At 45.2% G+C, this 21,558-nt stretch overlaps 2 protein-coding genes and 1 long non-coding RNA gene across 3 annotated transcripts; 1 reads left to right on the top strand and 2 right to left on the bottom strand.

The window, feature by feature from the left end:
• Positions 1–313: 313 nt before the first annotated feature.
• Positions 314–8,282, bottom strand: LOC123117054 (uncharacterized). Its single transcript, XR_006457266.1, has 4 exons — positions 7,614–8,282; positions 7,211–7,477; positions 6,992–7,035; positions 314–810 (listed from the first exon to the last, which is right to left on the bottom strand). It is a non-coding gene; the product is annotated as an uncharacterized lncRNA (long non-coding RNA).
• Positions 8,283–11,015: 2,733 nt separating this feature from the next.
• Positions 11,016–13,187, bottom strand: LOC123113481 (cinnamoyl-CoA reductase 1). The gene is made up of 5 exons (XM_044534720.1): positions 12,998–13,187; positions 12,747–12,901; positions 12,418–12,600; positions 11,424–11,776; positions 11,016–11,325 (listed from the first exon to the last, which is right to left on the bottom strand). Exons 1-5 carry the CDS (start codon positions 13,137–13,139, stop codon positions 11,151–11,153), a joined length of 1,008 nt encoding a protein of 335 aa, XP_044390655.1. The 5' UTR covers positions 13,140–13,187; the 3' UTR covers positions 11,016–11,150.
• Positions 12,600–15,825, top strand: LOC123113480 (cytochrome P450 709B2). The gene is made up of 5 exons (XM_044534719.1): positions 12,600–13,751; positions 13,850–14,073; positions 14,156–14,400; positions 14,465–14,825; positions 14,907–15,825. Exons 1-5 carry the CDS (start codon positions 13,481–13,483, stop codon positions 15,345–15,347), a joined length of 1,542 nt encoding a protein of 513 aa, XP_044390654.1. The 5' UTR covers positions 12,600–13,480; the 3' UTR covers positions 15,348–15,825.
• The last annotated feature ends 5,733 nt before the right edge of the window (positions 15,826–21,558 follow it).

Below are 21,558 nucleotides of genomic sequence, written 5' to 3'. Positions count from 1 at the left end.
AACCAATGGGAACATACTAAAATGCGTTTGACATACTGCCATAGAGTATTTTATCCTTATGCATAAATTGTGGTGTGATAAATTTGTCGAGATGGGAAGGATCCTAAAAGAATATTAGGCGAGGGTGCTAATTACCGAATTAAAACAAAGTGGTAAAAAATCATCCCAACTTTTGGTAACAAAATGAGTGGCACATATTATAACTGAAATTTGTGTGCAGATCAAAAAGAGCAGTCCGCTTTAGTACCAACTTCCACTCTGCACAGTTTTCCAACTTGTATAATGTAATGTGCAGGGATAGCTTCAAAATCAGAAATAGCTAGCACGGAGCCGAAATCATCATTTTAGGTACATCTGATCATGATTTGAGTTCCAGCTAAACAAAAGCAACCCTTAGCTAGAAAATCTATAAACAAAGTTATTCTAAAGTTTTTAACTCGGAATTAAATTTATCCTTGGCCATGATCAAGAATATATTTTGGTAACCTCGTATCAAGAGACAATATCATTTTGGAATAGATCTTTTGAACCAGTGATTGGTTTGAACTATAAAACAAATGTTGACTTCCTCTGAATTTCGAAGTGAAAAGAAAACTTATTGTGTCAGCTACACCTAGCTAGCAAGTGCCTTGCTGCACCAGTAGCAGTCGCCACAGCTTACTCCGTTGCGAGCCATTGATGCAGCCTGTTGATAACTTGGTATACTCTTCAGCAGCCACATCAAAACAATATGTCACTCTTCAGAGGAAGCCGGGGATGTTTGTTCAGGCTTCTGATGCAAATGGAGCAGGGGAGCCTTTCCCTGTTGATCTAAAAAAACAATATATCCTTAGAAATTTGACAAAAAAATTACCACTCGAACAATTTTGCAAGTAGCAAAATAATATTGAAAGTACTCGAAAAGTACACCTTCTATGCCATGTCGAAATACCAATCTCATAATTCACAAAAGGTATTTCCTAACAAATGAAGAGGCATCTTCGAAGGTTGCTGAAAATGAAATTGGCAGGAAAAAATGGCACTCTAACTCCATCTTTTTTCCTCGAAGTGAGGCCAGTCTGCACCTTAGGGCATCTCCAGCCGTTGGCCCCCCAGGAGGGGCAAAAAATCGCCCCCTGGGGGCGCACCGGCGCTAAACCGCGCACTGGGGGCGTGATGTCCCCCAGTCGCGGCGCCCACGGTTAGTCAAAAAAGTCAAATACGGCGCAAAAACGACCCAAATTTAACGCAAACATTGGCGAGTTCGTTCAACTTAAACATATTTTACAAAAAAAGAAAAAAAAACTACCGCGGGCTACCCCCGCCGTCTCCCTCGCCGCCCGCCTCGCCGCCCGCCCACGCGGTTCTACATGCCGAGGAGGCTGTAGAACCGCGTGTAGTCACCGCCGTCGTCGTCATCGTCGTCGTCGTCGTCGCCGCCCCCGCCTTCGCCTCCGCCGTCCCTGCTGCATCCCTCCCCTGGTTGGCGCGGCGGGTTGGATGGTCCGGGAGGCGGCGTCATCGTCGTCGTCGCTGTCGAGGACCACGACGTCGTGCTCGTCCTCACGCCCACGCTTGCGGGCGGCGATCTCCTCCAGGGCCCGGCGCTGCCGGACCATCTCGTCGCGTGAAGAAACTCCATGCAGATGGATTATTTGGACTCACTTGATTTTGAATCACTTGAGATATGCAAATCATACCACATGGGCAAAATGACTGAAAAGCCTCGGTTTCAGTAAGATGGAACAAGATAGCAACTTGTTGGAAATAACACATTTTGATGTGTGCAGTCCAATGAGTGTTGAGGCATGCAATGAATATCGTTATGTTCTTACTTCACGGATGATTTGAGTAGATACTGAGTGTATTTACTTGATGAAACACAAGTCTGAATTATTGAATGGTTCAAGTAATTTCAGAGTGAAGTTGAAGATCATCGTGACAAGAGTATAAAATGTCTATGATATGATCATAGAGATGAGTATCTGAGTTACGAGCTTTGGCATGCAATTAAGACATTGTGGAAATTGTTTCACAATAAATACCGCCTGGAACACCATAGTGTGATGGTGTGTCCAAACATCATAGTTGCACCCTATTGGATATGATGCATACCATGATGTCTCTTATCGAATTACCACTATCGTTCATGGGTTAGGCATTAGAGACAACCACACTCACTTTAATAGGGCACCACATAATTCCGTTGAGACGACACCGTTTGAACTATGGTTTGGAGAAACCTAAATTGTCGTTTCTTAAAAGTTTGGGGCTGCGACGCTTATGTGAAAAAGTTTCAGGTTGATAAGCTCGAACCCAAAGCGGATAAAATGCTTCTTCATAGGACACCCAAAACAGTTCGGTATACCTCCACTCTCAGTTCCGGAAGCAAAAAGGATTGTTCTAGAATTAGGTCATTTCCCGAGAAAAGTTTCTCTCGAAAGAATTGAGTGGGAGGATGGTGGAGACTTGATGAGGTTATTGAACCGTCACTTCAACAAGTGTGTAGCAGGGCACAGGAAGTTGTTCATGCGGCGCCTACACCAATTGAAATAGAAGCTTATGATAGTGATCATGAAGTTTTGGATCAAGTCACTATCGTACCTCGTAGGGTGACAAGGATGCGTACTACTTCTGAGTGGTACAGTAATCCTGTCTTGAAGGTCATGTTGCTAGACAATAATGAACCTACGAGCTATGAAGAAGCGATGGTGGGCCCGGATTCCGACGAATGGCTCAAGGCCATAACATCCGAGAGAGGATCCATGACTTTGGAAGAAATACTTGATGGTCGTAAGGACGTTGGGTAAAGATGGATTTTAAAAGGAAGACAGACAATGATGGTAAGTATCACCATTAAGAAAGCTCGACTTGTCTTTAAAGATGTTTTCCGACAAGTTCAAGGAGTTGACTACGGTGAGGCTTTCTCACTCGTAGCGATGCTATGAGTCTGTTGGAATTGGATTAGCAATTACTGCATGATTGATGAAATCTTGCAGATAGGATGTCAAAACAGTGTTTCCTCGACGTTATACTTGAGGAAAGGTTGTATGTGATACAACCAGAAGGTTTTGTCAATCCTGAAAGATGCTAACAAGTATGCAAAGCTCCAGCAATCCTTCTAAGAACTGGAGTAAGCATCTCGGAGTTGGAATGTACGCTTCGATGAGATGATCAAAGATTTTGGGTTTATACAAAGTTTGTGAGAAACTTGTATTTCCAAAGAAGTGAGTGGGAGCACTATAGAATTTCTAATAAGTATATGTGAATGACATATTGTTGATAGAAAATGATGTAGAATTTCTGGAAAGCATATAGGGTTATTTGAAAAGTGTTTTTCAATAGAAAACCTGAATTAAGCCGCTTGAACATTGAGCATCAAGATCTATGAAGATAGATAAAAACGCTAAATGGTACTTTCAAATGAGCACATACCTTGACATGATCTTAAAGGTGTTCAAGATGGATCAGTCAAAGAAGGAGTTCTTGCCTAAGTTGTAAGGTATGAAGTTAAGAGTTAAAGCTCGACCACGGCAGAAGAGAGAGAAAGGACGAAGGTCGTCCCCTATGCTTCAGACATAGGCTCTGTAGTATGCTATGCTGTGCATCGCACTGGAAGTGTGCCTTGCCATGAGTCTGGCAAGGGGGTACAAGAGTGATCCAGGAATGGATTATTGGACAGCGGTCAAAATTGTCCTTGGAGTAAATAAGGACATGTTTCTCGATTATGGAGGTGATAAGGAGTTCGGCGTAAAGGGTTACGTCGATGCAAGCTTTAACACCTATCCGAGTGACTCTGAGTAGCAAACCGGATACGTATAGTGGAGCAACCATTTGGAATAGCTCCAAGTGGAGCGTGGAAGCAGTATTTACAATATGACATAGAGATTTGCGAAGTACATACGGATCTGAATGTTGCAGACCCGTTGACTAAAACCTCTCTCACAAGCAAAACATGATCAAACCCCAGAACTCATTGAGTCTTAATCACATGATGATGTGAACTAGTTTAGTGACACTAGTAAACTCTTGGATGTTGGTGACATGGAGATGTGACCTATGAGTGTTGATCACATAGCGATGTGAACTAGATTATTGACTCTAGTGCAAGTGGGAGACTGTTGGAAATATGCCCTAGAGGCAATAATAAATTGGTTATTATTATATTTCCTTGTTCATGATAATCGTTTATTATCCATGCTATAATTGTATTGATAGGAAACTCAGATACATGTGTGGATACATAGACAACACCATGTCCCTAGTAAGCCTCTAGTTGACTAGCTCGTTGGTCAACAGATGGTTACGGTTTCCTGACCATGGACATTGGATGTCGTTGATAACGGGATCACATCATTTGGAGAATGATGTGATGGACAAGACCCAATCCTAAGCCTAGCACAAAGATTGTGTAGTTCGTATGCTAAAGCTTTTCTAATGTCAAGTATCTTTTCCTTAGACCATGAGGTTGTGCAACTCCCGGATACCGTAGAAATGCTTTGGGTGTACCAAACGTCACAACGTAACTGGGTGGCTATAAAGATGCACTACAGGTATCTCCGAAAGTGTCTGTTGGGTTGGCACGAATCGATACTGGGATTTGTCACTCTGTGTAATCGGAGAGGTATCTCTGGGCCCACTCGGTAGGACATCATCATAATGTGCACAATGTGACCAAGGGGTTGATCACGGGATGATGTGTTACGGAACGAGTAAAGAGACTTGCCATCGTAGACAAGTACAGTATCGTTATACCGACGATCGAATCTCGGGCAAGTACAGTATCGTTAGACAAAGGGAATTGTATATGGGATCGATTGAGTCCTTGACATCGTGGTTCATCCGATGAGATCATCGTGGAACATGTGGGAGCCAACATGGGTATCCACATCCCGCTGTTAGTTATTGGCCGGAGAACGTCTCGGTCATGTCTGCATGGTTCCCGAACCCGTAGGGTCTACACACTTAAGGTTCGATGACGCTAGGGTTATAGGGAATAGATATATGTGGTTACCGAATGTTGTTCGGTGTCCCAGATGAGATCCCGGACGTCACGAGGAGTTCCGGAATGGTCCGGAGGTAAAGATTTATATATGGGAAGTCCTATTTTGGCCACCGAAAAATGTTCGGGGTTTTTCGGTATTGTACTGGGAAGGTTCTAGAAGGTTCCGGAGTGGGGCCCACCTGCATGGGGGGACCCATATGAACGTGGGTAGTGGGGTCAAGGCCCCACACCCCTGGTCAAGGCGCACCAAGATCCCCCCTTAGATGAAATAAGATCATATCCCGAAGGTATAAGATCAAGATCCCTAAAAAGGGGGGATAACAATCGGTGGGGAAAGGAAAGGATGGGATTTCTTTCCTCCCACCTTTGCCAACGCCCCAATGGACTTGGAGGGCAAGAAATAATCCCCCTCCACCCCTATATATAGTGGGGAGGCGCATGGGAGCTGCACCCTTGCCCCTGGCGCAGCCCTCCCCCTCTCCCAAGTCCTCCTCCTCTCCCGCGGTGCTCGGCGAAGCCCTGCAGGATTGCCACGCTCCTCCATCACCACCACACCGTCGTGCTGCTGCTGGATGGAGTCTTCCCCAACCTCTCCCTCTCTCCTTGCTGGATCAAGGCATGGGAGACGTCACCGGGCTGTACGTGTGTTGAACGCGGAGGTGCCGTCCGTTCGGCACTAGGATCTCTGGTGATTTGGATCACGACGAGTACGACTCCTTCAACCCCGTTCTCTTGAACGCTTCCGCTTAGCGATCTACAAGGGTATGTAGATGCACTCTTCTTTCCCTCGTTGCTAATTTCTCCATAGATAGATCTTGGTGACACGTAGGAAAATTTTGAATTTCTGCTACGTTCCCCAACACGGGCGCCCCCCAGCGCGCCGGGTTCGGGCTGGGTCCGCCGGCGCTGTTTTCGGCCCAAGCCGGCGAAAATCGGGCTCCTGGGGGCGCGACTGGGCCGTTTTTTCGGCGCCGGCGCGAAAAAAACGCCTGGGTGGCCTTCCTGGGGGCGCGGCTGGAGATGCCCTTAGCAACACGAATTTAGACCTGCTAGTATTGTTGTAGACATGTACACAGCTGAACCACTGTGCAGTGTTTCAGGAATGTGTACAATAGTGTCAAAGGGAAGGTAATTTAAGATGGCATCTAAATAGTTCAGTAGTGCTAAAATAATCTAATTAGTTCAGTAATGCTCAAAAAATCTAATTAATTCAGAAAGACAACAGAACTTTAAAGATAAGTACATGTACAGTTCAACATTAGGAGATCAGCAAGGGAAGAAACAAACTGGCACCTTGGACGGAATATTAATAGGAACAAGACTATCATTGAATTTGTTCATTTTTTTAGCAATTCCACGAATGCAGAACCAGGGATATATTGTGCAAACAGTTTTGGTTAAAACATCTTTTGAAGCAGTCAATAATTTTAGCTTGTAAATCCCATAAATTTTTCAAAAAACATAATAAGTAAACATGAACATGCTTTTACTTGTTCCAACATCAAGAAATAAGGATTGGGCGCATATTGGCTACATCTTTGTCGGGCATCGTGGCCTCGTATTGGAAATATTTGCTTCTGTGCTTTCAATCTATCGGGTGTTCCAAACGCCTATTGGATGTCGTTTGTGTGTGTATGTGAGCATTTAAAAAAATAAGTCATCGTGCATCATGTTAAAGGAGAAGAACAATTATTCTATCAAAGAACATCAGCACATAATCCAACTTGATCTTAAGTCCATGTTCTGGACACCGAATCCATTGAGTACACACAATTAAAATATGCAAATTGATTGAGCTATAATAATTTTGATGTATTTTTATAGTTCTGTAGTTCTGCTAAAAGCAAGTTGGAAACTATTATTAGCAAAACATTTCAGCACCTACTCAATGTTTATATCCGAAATTTAAGCATCCATTTTCTTAGACAAAAAAAATGCAAGAAACATCATGAACGACTCTCCATAAGTTAATTTTCCCAGATGAATTAGACTGTACAACAAGCTCACCTTTGAAAACAAATTACGCCTGGCCTGATACACCAAAGAAGAACCTGAAAAAAAATGAAGTTCAACTCCTCATATGCATAACATCAAACATGTTGTGGGCAGAATCTGAATAGAAGCACACATTTATTTGGGAATAATGCAGTTACTGATCTGGGAGAGGGAGAGGAGCAGCACCACGCCATGACCAACAGTACAAAAGGAGATGAGAGGCAGCTCTACCTGTTGCAGTGTGTGCGTAGCAAGTCACCAGAGAGCAGTAGCACAGCGTGCGTGCATCAGACATGAGAGAGCGAGAGAGCTGCACGCATTCGAGGGAACCCGAGGAACGCCAGGTCGTCTCTCAGGCAGAACGCGGACCCCCTGAACCATAACAGGCGCCAGCTTTCGTCCTCGGGGTAGTACCCGTCCTCGAGCGCCCAAACGAACGGGATCCGCCGTCCCGGCTCCAGGTAGATGAACATGAAGGGGAGGTACACGTATGGGGATCTGCAAAGAACCATGGTTATTTTCAGGAGATCAAATTTGGACAGAATTGAATTACGGCTCAAGAAGAAATCGATCAGCCGCCGAAAGCAATTCAAGAAAGAGGTATCAAGAAGTGGGTCTGTCATGGCAAACTCACCAGATGCAGGGCAGTTATGCCTGCCATCCTCCCTGGCGGGGAAGCGCTCGACGATTCAATACCGGAGGGGAAGCTGGCTCTGTGGTCGACGTTGACGCACCTGCCGTTAGCGCTGAGGTAGGGGCCGATGACCTTGCAGAGCAGGACTCCACCCCCGGCTGGTCGTAGTCGCGAAGCTCCGCGTGGAGGCCGCGGAGGCCGAGCCGCGACCGTGTGGTCGGGGCGGCCGTACGCCGTCACCGCTCCCTTCTCTCTTCCTCTGGCCTCCTCTTGTCCTCCCTTTTCCTCTCCTGCTCATCTCTCTCTTCTCTCATAGATACCCGACGCCATGCCGCTCCTGCCGACCGTCGTGCTCCAGTGGCGAGGATGGCAGGGCCCGATCGGATCCGGGTGGATCTGGACGTGATGGATCCATTTCTGGCGGATTTGGCATAGAGGCGGCCGGATCCGGCGAGATTGAGGGCTGGTGGCGCCATGGCCCTTCTGGAGGTCCCTGTTCAGTGAGAAAGAGACACAGAGGTGAGAGGAGATCGAGAGGAAGGAGGAGAGGGGCGGGGCGGTGGAGCGGCCGGCGGCAGGGCGCGGCGGAGGTGTGGGGTTGCCGACGAGGCGGCTTGCGGGGGCGAGAGAAGCTCGGGCAGGATGGAGCTACGGGAGACGGAGCGGTCTGGTTCGGGCTGGTTTTTCAAGGTTATTTTTGTAAAAGTCAAACGTTATATAGAGACCCACTAAAACAGGGTCTGCGGATTAATTTTATATAAATCGAGGGACTTTTATGAAAAATCGTGCGCACGACGTACGGGCAAAAACCCAATTCTCTTTATTATTAAAAAATTAGGTAAAGATTAGGTAAAGATAAAGATGGGCCCAGGGTCTAGCCTAACGCGCGCAACGTATCCGAGCCCAAACGACACGAGACCTAACGCTTCCCTCAAAATAAGAAAAAACCTAACACACGCAGGCTGGACGCACGCACGCCCGCCGCCGCCGAGTGGTCTGCAGTCCGCCGCAGGCTGCCGGGGCCGTCCCCACGTTCCCGGCCTTCCCGGTCCTCACGTCCCCGTGGCCGTGCTCCGTTGAGCCTGGCCGTGCTGCACTTCTTCTGTGTTGCGCCGTGCGCCCTGCTGGCCCCCGCCAGCGCGGCCTTCCCCAGCGGCGGTGACGAGCAGAGCAACCGACGAGGCATCGACGGACTCCTCCCCCCGTGCTTCTGCCGCCGCCGGCTGTGTGTAGCCTGCTGCTGCCTACTGCCGCCGCGGCCACCCTTCCTTACGCTGGTAATTACTTATGTCTTTGTTTAATTGGTGTATGCATCGTTTGATTGTCACAATGCATAGATGATTTAAATGTTGAACTGAAATTATAATGGGGTGGAGTGTATATGTGAGTATGTGTAATGTGTTGGTGGAACTGGAATTGATTTATTATTGAAGGAATATAAATTGGTGTGTGCATTGTCTGATTGTCACTATAGATGATTTGTAGCTTTTTCATGTTTTATTTCTTTTATTAGATTGTTAAGCATTGATGTTAAATTCTAGATTTATTGAGCAACTGAGCTTTATTAGTTCTAGATACACCTCTTTTTATCCATTTTGATGACAAGTATTTCCGGACGGAGGGAATATGTTTTTCGCATGTGGTATTTTTTGGAATGTTATGGGGTATTTTTGGAGTGTCACAAGTGCCAAAGTTTTTTAATGTTGACAAAAAAATTGGCCCGGTGTGTGTGTGTGTGTGTGTGTGTGTGTGTGTGTAGGATTTATGATTCAAAGTATTACTTAAGTACGAAGTACTAACTGCCCTGCCCCAAATTGTTTCTTTCTGACCAGGTATCACAAAAATAAACAAATAATTTTAGTGATTTCATTTTGTTAAATCTAACTTAAGATGTTCTCATCTATACACTCAGTTCGGTTTATCTGTATGAACATTGACTTGGTTATTTACCTGTTCTACTTGGAAAGTATTGTGGATATGTGGTTGTCAGCTTTGGAGATTGTATCTGTTTCAAATATCCAGGGCTTGTGGCTCTCAATTTTTAAATTATGCATTGATGGCTTGTTATGTACTCCTACATCATATGGTTAGACATTTCTGCTTGCAGTTTGACCAGGGTTTAATATTTTCCTGGCTCCAGTACTGGACGTGAATGATGTTTGTTCTGACTTCTGAGCCAGATCAAGCACAACCTGCCGATGCCTCCACACTTGCTGACTCGCCCTCTCGCTGACGCCATCAAGGCTGAACTCGAGAGGCTCTTCCTGGATAAGGTAGTGTGGACTTTGTCATGTTATCATCAATGCATGGCAAGATTTGGCTCACAGTACCGGAATTCTGTTCCATTCGATGGTTCTTAATTGTATTTCTCAGTCTGTGTTTGGACTTGCACTGCAGGTGGTTGCTAATCTCGGTCTCTGCGTGTCCGTCTATGACATCCTTGCTGTCGAAGGCGGATTCATCTTTCCAGGAGAGGGCTGCTTGACGTATAAAGTAATTTGTGCTTTAATTGTTGCCATCCTGGAGGGAGTACTACTAACTAATTCTATATGTTGTTTAGTATATGCTCTGTAAGCTCTGTACAATATCAACGCCTAAAAGGGTGACTGCATCGCTTTGCCATGCCCTTTAGTTTGTGCAATTGAGTTGGATACCTGAAGTTCCAGTATGTTTAAGTTCTTTCCTGTGCAGTTTCTCATTGTTGCATGTAACCCCGGAGCCTTTCTTAGTAGTGCCTAGTATTTGATTGATGTGGGTACATAGAACTAAAACTTTTGGGATTGATACAGTAAGTTTGTCACTTAGACACTTAACTGTCTAATCTCAGTGTTAAACAACTACAGTTTTGAATATCAGTAATTGCCCTCAATTTTCACTTATTTAACCGACTATTTGGTGTCAAGATCCAGTTTGCCTTGCTGCAGGTTAATGCTGATTATTTCTCTGCCTCAAGTGCGTAGTCTTGCCTTTTCCTAGCTGCTGTGCTACTTGTGTTGAATGACTCACTGTAAATAGTATGTAAAACTTGTACCGTGGATGCGCTTTCTTCTGACGTTACTGTTAGTACAGAGTTTATGACCTCGTAATCTGAGGTTTTATACATTTTACAAATCATGCTTAGATTCTCTTTGTTTTCCCCATCTTGGAGAGGTTTCCTGTAGGTTATTGATGTTCAGGCCCTTCATTGAGGAGGTTCTTGTTGGGAAGGTTGGTGGATATGGTGAGAAACATTTACAAGGTGACTTGTTATTTTCTGTTTGACTTATTGTTGCTAATTGGTTTTCAACCTTTTGTAACCCCTTGCTTGAATTCATGCGTACTTTTAGTATCATGTCTTCAATTTTCATAACATCTTGCGCTGCAGGCAAACTTTTCATAATTTCATCATGATATATCCATTCTAATGCAAAAAATTAGCATATCCGATATCTGATATCTGATTCTTTTTCTACCTTACAAGTCCACACTATTACTTTTTTGAAGGACCTTATTTTTTTTCTTCCGGGTATGTGGAACTTGGTCGCACTACATTCTGATCTATAAGCTCGAACGCTGATATGGCACGATGATACGCACATGACCCTTCTGTTGCAGGCATATTACAGTTTCATATAGAGTTCTCCTCATGTCAGTGAATTCTAAGCCCAAGTCCTCGAGTCTTTGGTTGGAGAATTTGTACGGGCTTGCCATGAGCTTGTCGTCCTCTTCGCACCTGTAGAGGTAGAAATCGGTAGTCGGTACAGGTATAGATATAGATATGGACACGCATATGCAGAAGGTTGATATTTCATTCAGAGTAAACTAGCATACTTGGAAGTGATAGGATAGTGTGGAAAAAGACCCCGGATCAACTGGAGGAGGCAACTGCGGTGTAGCGCCATGCCGAAGCAGAGGTAGCGGCTGTGGGCGTGGTGGTGCTCATAGACGAGGAGATGGGCATGTACAACGTCGCGGACATCTGTGTAGATGGCGACAGCGTTGGGGTAGGCCTTCTTAGTACCCATTAGGTACCTTGCGACATGGTAGTTGCTGGCATTTAAAGACCGCTGCAGCATGGGACCGATGGTCATTGGCGGCACCACAACCGCCAGCTGCAGCTGCCTCCTGCTTGCCTCCTCCGTTGCTGCCATCTCTGCCATCATCTTGGCACAACAATAGTAGTTCTGCACAATGAAATTACTAGATTCCTAAGACGACACACACTGTTTGTTTCATCATGCGTATTATGTTTGGAAATCTGCTTCAGGTCATTGCCTTTGAGCTCCTTATATCCTTGATGAATTGACCTTTTCCTATCGGTTTGGGAGGTCTTGGGTTTGACCCGACCACCTGTATTTTAGTTTAGTTTTTTGTTAAAAAAAGTCTTGACCTCCGGGTGCCACAAATTAATTGGTAACATTGTGCAAAAATAAACTATTGAATTGGGAACAAACACTGCACCTGCGGAAAGATATGCATAGCAAGTTTCTAAGACACTATAAGGGCCTTTTGGTCTCACTTGCATTTAGATACTATACTAGTATGTTCTTTTCAGACAATTTCGAAAACGTCAAGTTTTCCATTTGGGACTCGGTTAAAAATGCTTGACTTTCGCCAAAATCCATCCATTTTGGTGTTTCTCAAAATCAAAAAAATCGGGGGTGGCCAGTAAGAACCTATCCCAGCTGATTGCTCATCATTATTACGATTTGTGATTGAGTTCCAAACATTGTTCTTTTACATGGCTGTTTTTTTCACTTTAATTTAGTTTTTCGTGCTTAAATATTATTGCAATGAATGTTAAGTCGCTTCGGAAATATCATACGCCTGTCTGTTTGCAGAACTCATAGTCGCTCCAGCATGTCTCATCCAGGATGGTGTCGGGGCTTCTGTTGGGGTTCATGTGCACTGCGCCGTACGAAGACGTGAAAACAAGGCGGCGGACGCCCATGTCCGCCGCCGCGTTCACCACGTTTCTGGTCCCCTCCACGGCGACCGGTATGAGTTCCTACATAGAGCCCCGCGGCCGAGAACAGGCAGCTAGCATTAATTAGGAAGCAAGCATTTCTTCCTTGCACCGCAGATGGTAATTAAGTATACACCGCAGATGGTAATTAAGTATATATGCTGCAAAAGTGTAGCAAGTGAACTGACAACATCGTTGGACACTGGAGAGGCGACATGGAAGACGCCATGGCAGCCGTCGAAGGCGGCACGGAGGCTGTCGTAGTCCAGGACGTCGGCGCGGCACAAGGATAATCTCTCATCGGCTCCCTCCAAGGTATGCAAATGAACGTTCTTGCGGTCCGCTTCACATGATTGGTGCACGATGCCATTGAAGCAAGTGATGGATTAGAAAAGGTAACTAGGAGGTATATATGCAAGATGCATGTGCTTAGACGTACCTGGGTCTCTAGCGGTTCCCCTGACACGATAGCCACGGTGGAGGAGCTCCTTCACCACCCATGACCCAATGAAGCCCCCTGCCCCCGTGACACAAACTAGCTCCTGCGCTCGCTGCTTATCAGCACTGCTGTTATTGGCCATGGAATCGATTTCTGGCTGTAACTTGCAACACTGAGAGAGAATTGATTCTCTTTCCTGCCACACAAACTTGCCTTGTGGGTTTCCGTGTATTTATAATGCAATGCAAGCTTATACCTGGCCTGGGTCTCTATCTATCTAACTTTTTAAGAGTTTATGGCTGTGTGCATAGCCAAGGGTATTCCCCTCTTTTCGGAAAACAAAACTCTAACTATAAAAAGAAGCTAGGCAAGTGGGGCGTACTATCTGGCTAGGACCAGTGCTATATAAATACCTAGATACATCAGCAACAGGAGAACAATCAGAAGTTAATTAAGCACATATATAGTACCAAAAGGAGAGTCATGGAGCCTAACATGGGGCAAGCCCTGGCTGCCGTCCTCATACTGCTGGTGACCACGAGAGTGCTATGGTATCTGCTTTGGAGGCCGTATGTTGTGGCCAGGTGGTTCGGGCGGCAGGGCATCCGAGGTCCACCTTACAGGTTTCTGGTTGGGTCTCTGCCGGAGTGCCAAACGATGCTGGTTGCCGGGAGAGCCAAGGCTCTGGACACCAGCTCTCATGACTGCATCGCCACCGTGCAACCCTTCTTCCGGAAATGGGCCTCCCAGTATGGTAATTAACTATTTGAATGCCTGTAACCACCTACCTAATCGGTCGTTATGGCATGTAATATAAAATATAATCCCATGTATGTGCGTGCAATTAATCAGGTAAAACATTCCTGTACTGGTTGGGGCCGACACCAGCCCTTTGTTGTACTGACATGGAGCTTGTGAAGCAAATGTTCACCGACAGGACAGACGTGTTCCAAAAAGAATACTTGAATCCGAGCCTGGACTCAATTCTAGGGAACGGGGTCATATTTGCAAACGGAGATGACTGGAAGCGACGCCGCAAATTCGTCCACCCGGCTTTCAACCAGGAGACGATCAAGGTTACTACTTACTAAAATTTTCCATATCAATTTTTAGTTAATCTGAAGAGAACATTACGTATGTTTGAATGTTTGTTTTCAGTCCATGTCAACAATAGCGTGGGAGTGCACACAGCAGGCGATGGAACGGTGGTGTGCCCAACTGCAAGGGCGGCAGCAAGCCGAGATAGACATGAGGCACGACTCCGACGAGATAGCCATGGGTGTCATTGCACAAGTGATGTTGGGCAAGGACCACGAGGAGGCCCGGGAGGTGTTCGTCGCCGGAAGGGAGCAGATGGAGATTGCCGCATATGCGTTCGCAGATCTCCCGTTACCTGGATTCAGGTAGAAACTCGAAAGACTGGCCAGAATGAATGAATCGATTAAAATTAATATTGGTTATTTCTAGGTACCTGCCGACACGTCGCAACCGTCGGACGTGGCAGCTCGATAAGCTCGTGACAAGCAAGATCTCGCACATCCTAAAGGCACGACTTGCCAGCAGCGTCTACGAAGATGACCTGCTCGGGCAGATGCTGCAGCTGCAGGCATGTAGAAGCAGCGCCGAGACTCTGAGCACCCGGGAGATGATCGGCGAGTGCAGGACTCTATTCGCGGCGGGGTACGAAACCAGCGCCAGCGTCATAACTTGGGCGATGTTCCTGCTCGCCAGCTACCCACGCTGGCAGGACATGGTCAGGGAGGAGGTCGCACGGGAATATCCTGCTCACCAGCTTCCCCCGGTTGACACCCTTGGCAAACTCAAGCTGGTATAGATCGACACAAAAAATCTTATTGCATGCAGTACACTGTGCATACATCTAATAAGTGCCTGCCGTGGTGACTTGCAGCTTGACATGGTACTCCTGGAGACGCTGAGGCTCTATGGCCCCCTAACTTTCCTGCAGAGGAAGACCATCTCGGACACCATCCTCGCCAACACGAAGGTGCCGAAAGGAACGATGATATCAATCCCGCTGCTGATGTTGCACCGGGACAAAGAGGTCTGGGGACCCGACGCTGACGAGTTTAACCCAATGAGGTTCCAGAGTGGCGTCTCGAGGGACACCAAGCTTTCACGCGCGCTGCTGGCCTTCTCATATGGGCCGAGGGTCTGTGCTGGGCAGAACTTCGCCATGGTCGAGGTGCAGATCGTGATAGCCACCATCCTCAGGAGTTTCTCCTTCTCCCTGTCCCCCAGTTACGTGCACAAGCCCAGCAATTTCGTCACCCTATTGCCCAGGTACGGGCTCCCTCTCATCGTCAGGAACCTGCAGCAGCTGACTGGGTGATCTTCTGGAGCTCCCTCGATCTTCTTTGATGTGTCGTCATGTGCTACGCCTACGCCATAATATTTACAGTAGTCATAATCAGCAAATGTTCGCTGGGAGGGATGACAATTGTGAACGTTTTGATGACAACTTTAGTTGTCATGAGGACCACAAAGATGGCAATTCTAGTTTGCAAGCACGACATTTTTCTGGTGAAAAACAGAACTGCACCGGAGGTTCCATGCTCTGACCAACACAAACTGCCATCAAAATTGTTCGCAAATTTCATCTTTCCCAGCGAATGTTCGCTGGCTATTGGGGTCCAATATTATGTATTACCTCTGTACCGAAATACTTGTAGCGGGGGAAGCTAGTACAAGTTCCCCAACTACAAGTATTTCGGTGCGGAGGGAGTAGTTAATAAGCTCAGCCACTTTGGCATACATTTGAAATGTATGATTATGTTGTTATATATATATATTGTTGTTCTTCCGAGCTAGCTACATACTCTGTATATGAACTTATATGATGTGATATGTACGCAATTTGAAACCTTTTCTTTAAGCATTGGACCGCAGAACAACTGTTACAATGAGTGGAGCAAAAAGAAGGAAAGCTACACAAACCCTAAACTCTTAGGAAAAGAAGATCACCCAATGCCGCTCTCGAATCATGTCCATAATTAGAAATCCTCCATTCTTAAATAGTTGTAACCTACTATCTATTTTTTCCATGCAATTATGCCACATCATCAAGTCATGCATGTGGTCATAAGTTATAATATGTGCACTAATCTATTCATGCAACCATGACACCTCAGCAACCATGCATGTTACTTTGTTTCACTTATTTTTGTGCGGATGGGAAACTTTTCGAAGATGACAGTCTTGTGCCCGAGTCCAGATGGTCCAGTCTATGCCCACACAAGTTTCTTTTTGAAGTGAATAATTAACAACTCATGTGGACAAAAAACTTTAAATTTTTCAAGCGTCTATTTATGCATATGTTTTACCAAGGTTTCCGCAGCAACACGCGGGGCATCATTTAGTTTACTTAAGAAGTGAGAACCACTCCTGCAAACAAACATCATGTTTGTCTCTGATCTTGAACTTAAGCAGAATAAAATCCTCTTTAAGAGCATATCTCCAGTTATGAATGGAACGACTTGATTATACTTGGTAATGCAATTTGAAACTTTGTGTCATATACTTGTGATGTATGCATGGTTATATAGCGCGCTATCCTTGAATGGTACTACATGTATGATTACTCACTACAAAAACCTCAACCATATACAGTTTGGATAATTTAAATGAATACCCAAACATACGCGATAACTATGGGTGCATAACACATTAGCACCAATGTTGTCATATAGTAACACCAGAAGATGACCATCTAAGATGTGGAGATCCTCAATAAGGACCGGAACCATATCAGTTCCATAGTCCCACGCTGCCGGTTCCCAGTCCACATCCAAGTGAGTGGAGTGTAGGGTGAGGGAAGAAGATGAAAGATATAATGCATGAGTAGCTATGACGAACAGAATAACACCAAAGGTGTGCTTTATGAACCCTGTGGACCACCCCATGGGAGCGGTGAAGGGAAAGCTCCCATTGGTGAAAAAAAAACATAACCCCTTGGGTTATCTTGCGCTTGGAAACATGGCCAATGAGCGCTCCGAGGAGATTGAAGGTACTCAAACTTTTTTAACTTGAAATGGAAGGTCAGGTAGTGGAGACAACAAATCCATGATCTCAAAGAGCAGCCCCAAGGCATAGATGACATGCACGAGGTACTTGTTTAAGGCCTTAGATGGCTCTAAAAAGGCGAGAAGATGTTTACAACGGTTCCATCGCTGAGTTACCTCCAGGGACGAAAGAAGGTGAATTGTCTTCATAACTAAACCGAAACGCTCAATCCTCCATGGCGTTCCTCACTTCCTCTTAGCCTTAAACAACCATTTAAAATCAATGAGATTAACACCCATCTTTCTTTTGAGCATATATTAACACCCTTCTGTGAGGGAACAATCTACCATCTTTACTCTTAACGAGGAGAACGATTTGAAGTTTTGAACAAAGATGAGAAGTCAAGTCAAGCGGAAGTACAATGGGTTGTGATAAGGGTTGGGGGGGGGGGGGGGGGGGGGGGGCTAACAGAGTAAAGATGAAATGTCATGCAAAATTGGCACGCGGCCTTTTTTTTGTGGAATAGGTGCCATATCAATTGGCGCAGAAGCTTGTGGTTGGAAACTGATGGCCATGCATGGGCCACCATCGTTAGAAGTTTCGCCTCCGGTTCTTGACGGGGCCTGATGGTTGTTGCTGGGAGCCAAAGTGGATGGCAACATGGTTTCACCTCCCATGTACTAGTAGTATTTAAGCCGGTGTTGTTTGCGTCGAGATCGAACAAGAAAATTATTTTTTAATTTACATGTCCCAATAATACACACCAGTATACTGCGATTGTGTCGCCTGGGTCGCCAAGAGCTGGATTTGTATGCGATTTTGAAGCGTCGGGCTCTTCATTGAGCATGGATGCCAAGAAAAGGATCCGGCACCGTGCCAAACCGCGAAAACAACCATGATTTTATCCCTAGCGCCCTGCACTTAGTGCCTGCGTTGTACATGTCCTAACATTTGCAAATAATCGTACTACTCAGGGCACCCACATCGCATAGCCAAACTACAGCCTTTGGCACTAGACACTAGAGCCTGCCGTTGTGCACCCTGTTTGGCTTGTGCTTCGATTCCAAATTGGTTGGATAATAAAAAATGAACGATTTGCACGTCACTCTTTTCTTGCATGTACGGGACGAGAGAGATAACTGCTTATACATTTTCTCTAGAATACGCATAAACATGGATATCTTATATTATAAGAGAAGGGAGGGCCAGAAAGCCCAAGGTGATTAGGGCACGACGCGCGCACACACACACACCTCCACAATCTACCGCAAACTAGATCTAAGGACTTATACGGTGAAGTTCTACGAGCCCACCGACACAATCTTTTTTTGTCTAAATTTACCCTAAGTAGGCCGGCAGATCTCCATGACAAGCTTTTCCAGACATCCCAACACACCAAAACAATGATGGATCACATGTCTTTCTGTTGTCGGTTTGGAACCACCAAGTTCATTCACCCACAAAAGTTATTTCCATTCAAATTCATTACATAGTAAGACTAATTGAGTAAAATAAAAATCTAGCGCCGCCTTGAAATGATGCATGCATGACTGTGATTTCAACACTCCCTCCTTTTCCCATGGGTGTAAACTTTTGCTGAAATCTCCCACTCACAACCATGGTTTTGATCCCCTTGCCTTTAGTGTATGCAATAACTTCCATCTTTTAACTTCCTCACCATATATACCCGTAAACCTTCATACAAATCCATCCTCTTCTGTTATTTCTGTATGAAGGTGGTACCTCGACACAAAATCTAAAAGCTTGACATTTATCTCTCTCTTCCATATCATTGCAAGGCCCCCTCCTTTCCCACAACAATCCTTCACTTCCATATGTGGACCAAGCTTCCACCACAACCATTCAATCTTACTTCTCACCATCTTTGTTGCTAAAAGAAATAGCCATCGGGGTCTTACTTATGCACATCCAGAAGCCCACGAATTGCCTGGCCATTCCCCAAGCCCCGGAAATTCCATGCCACTAGTCTCAATTTCGCTTGCATGACTATTCCGACATCCCAGCACTTGTTTTTGTTTCTGGCTCGCCCATACCCTTGCCTCCCGTCCTGCCATTAGCATCAGCTATTATTTTGGAGTCACCTTCCCTGCCGACCAATAATTCTGGAATAGCTACAGGCCAGCCAGGTTTGAAGCCTCATTTTTCTTTCTCAGCGCTTTCCTCATGATGAGCTCTCATAATCCTACCCATTAATCCTGCAAACATCCATCCTTGGTCCCCCAATGTCCAAAGATCGACTTCCTCTCAGCTAAAATTGGAGATACACACCTCCTGTTGGTTCCCTTCTTGGCGGCATCACAGGCATTTCAACACCATGGATCCCTCTGGTTAGAGAAAGGTGTGGTAGCTCCCGCTTGTCCCTACATGGCTACACCCTCATGAACAGTAAATTAGAAAACAATAAAAAATAAAATAAAGAATCTGAAATTTTGTTACATGAAACTCACATCGTATAGCCAAACTGCAGCGTTTGGCACTAAGGGTCTGCCGTTGTGCACCCTGTTTGGCATGTGCTCCGATTTCAAATTGGATTGGACAATAGAAAATGATTGATTTGTACATCACTCTCTTCTTGCATTTATGGGTTGTAGAGAGAGAACTGTTTATGCTAATTCAGGTCAGAATCAGATCGATGTTGCAGAAGATCGGAAAATGGCTATACTAGAGATAAACAAAGAATGCGGCATTGATGCCAATTGATCAGTGTGGAGTAAATTTGGCCAGCGGATGCCAGGCTAGATTCGGCCAGTAAATCTGGGTCACTCTCATTTTGCATAACACATCTTTTCACATATCTCAGTTTGTATTATATTTTACATACGGTCATACACAATGTGGATAGCAGTGAGTAATGATGGACCCAGTACGTGTCCTCACTGTACTATTCATGGGGCCATACAATCATGATGTTTTCGTTGCACTATTACTCGAGACTTAACGGAGTATATATGAATTATTCTGGCTACCATTGTATGGCCAGAATCACAATCTTGATATTATTGGAAATAATTTCTGTGGTCTACTTTCTATTTTTGTGTTTGTCTGCTGTGTCGGTCAAAGTTCGCATATCTGAGGCTAACATGTAGGGACTTTCTTGCAGCATTTTCAGTCAATCCAATTAAACCTTTAACTCTTCGTTTTATGCAGTTAAGCACACCTAGCCAAATCCTCAAACCCTTAACTCACGAATTAAGTCCCAAACGCAGCTCCCCCCCCCCCCCCCCCCCCCCCCCAAAAAAAACGCCCCTGCAACTCCGGTGAGCCTCGCCAGCACCAAAATTTCGACGTCGACAAGGAATTAATTACATAAAATCGCGCTTGTGCGGCTGTGCATATGCCGACGGCCAGGCGAGACAAATGCACGCGCGTGGCGTTTTCTTTCTCTTCTCATAACCATCACTAAGTGGAGTGGGAAGACTACATTATTTAAGTTGGTCTCACACCTCCTCAATTTTCAAGGTGGGACTAAAGATAACACATCCACTTGCCATTTATTCATAAGCTTTTAAGATTAGGTTTAGGAATTTTAAAATAATGTACATGGGCCAAGCCCATAGTTTCTAACAACTCCACCATATCTCAAATGTCCATTTAGAGATTTGCCTAATTTTACTACTTAATTAACGTACTAAATTCTCAAAAAAATAAAATAACATACTACTGTATCAGCAGAGGCTGTTTTTTGTTAAGTTGAACTTCTGCCTAAAACCTTAAGCTACACCATTCACAATTTTATAATGGACTATGACCTGAATTGCAAATTTTGTGCGAACATAATTCTCTCAATATCATAACTAGTACTTAGCTGCCAGTAGCCTACCCCGCGGGCTGAGCATATACATCGTACTCGCTAGTCTCAGCTTACTAAAGAACACCCAAGTCGCATACACTGTGACGTTCAACCGCTGGGGGTCATACACGAGTGTTCTTCCAAGAACTATATGACCCTCAGGTGTTGCACCCTTGGCGCAAAGACCAATTGCATCTAAGAAAGCTAGGTGAACTATCAGATTTTTTTTTTACCAAACCACATATGCAAAATATGACAAACCGTTGCGCCGTTGGTGCAAAAATAAAAAACAACCGTACCCTTGCCTCCCGTCCTGCCATTAGCATTAGCTATTATTTTGGAGTCACCTTCCCCGCCGACCAATAATTCTGGAATAGCTACAGGCCAGCCAGGTTTGAAGCCGGACTTTTATTTCTCAGCGCTTTCCTCATGATCAGCTCTCATAATCCTACCCATTAATCATGCAAACATCCATCCTTGGTCCCCCAATGTCCAAAGATCGACTTCCTCTCAGCTAGAATTGGAGATACGCACCTCCTGTTGGTTCCCTTCTTGGCGGCATCACATGCATTTCAACACCATGGATCCCTCTGGTTAGAGAAAGGTGTGGTAGCTCCCACTTGTCCCTACACGGCTACATCCTCATGAACAGTAAATTCAAAAAAAAAAAAGAATCTGAAATTTTGTTACATCAAACTCACATCGTATAGCCAAACTGCAGCGTTTGGCA

This window comes from Triticum aestivum, chromosome 5B (assembly GCF_018294505.1).
Source record: "Triticum aestivum cultivar Chinese Spring chromosome 5B, IWGSC CS RefSeq v2.1, whole genome shotgun sequence".
Taxonomy (NCBI): Eukaryota; Viridiplantae; Streptophyta; class Magnoliopsida; order Poales; family Poaceae; genus Triticum; species Triticum aestivum.
This window is presented reverse-complemented; position numbering and strand designations above follow the sequence as displayed.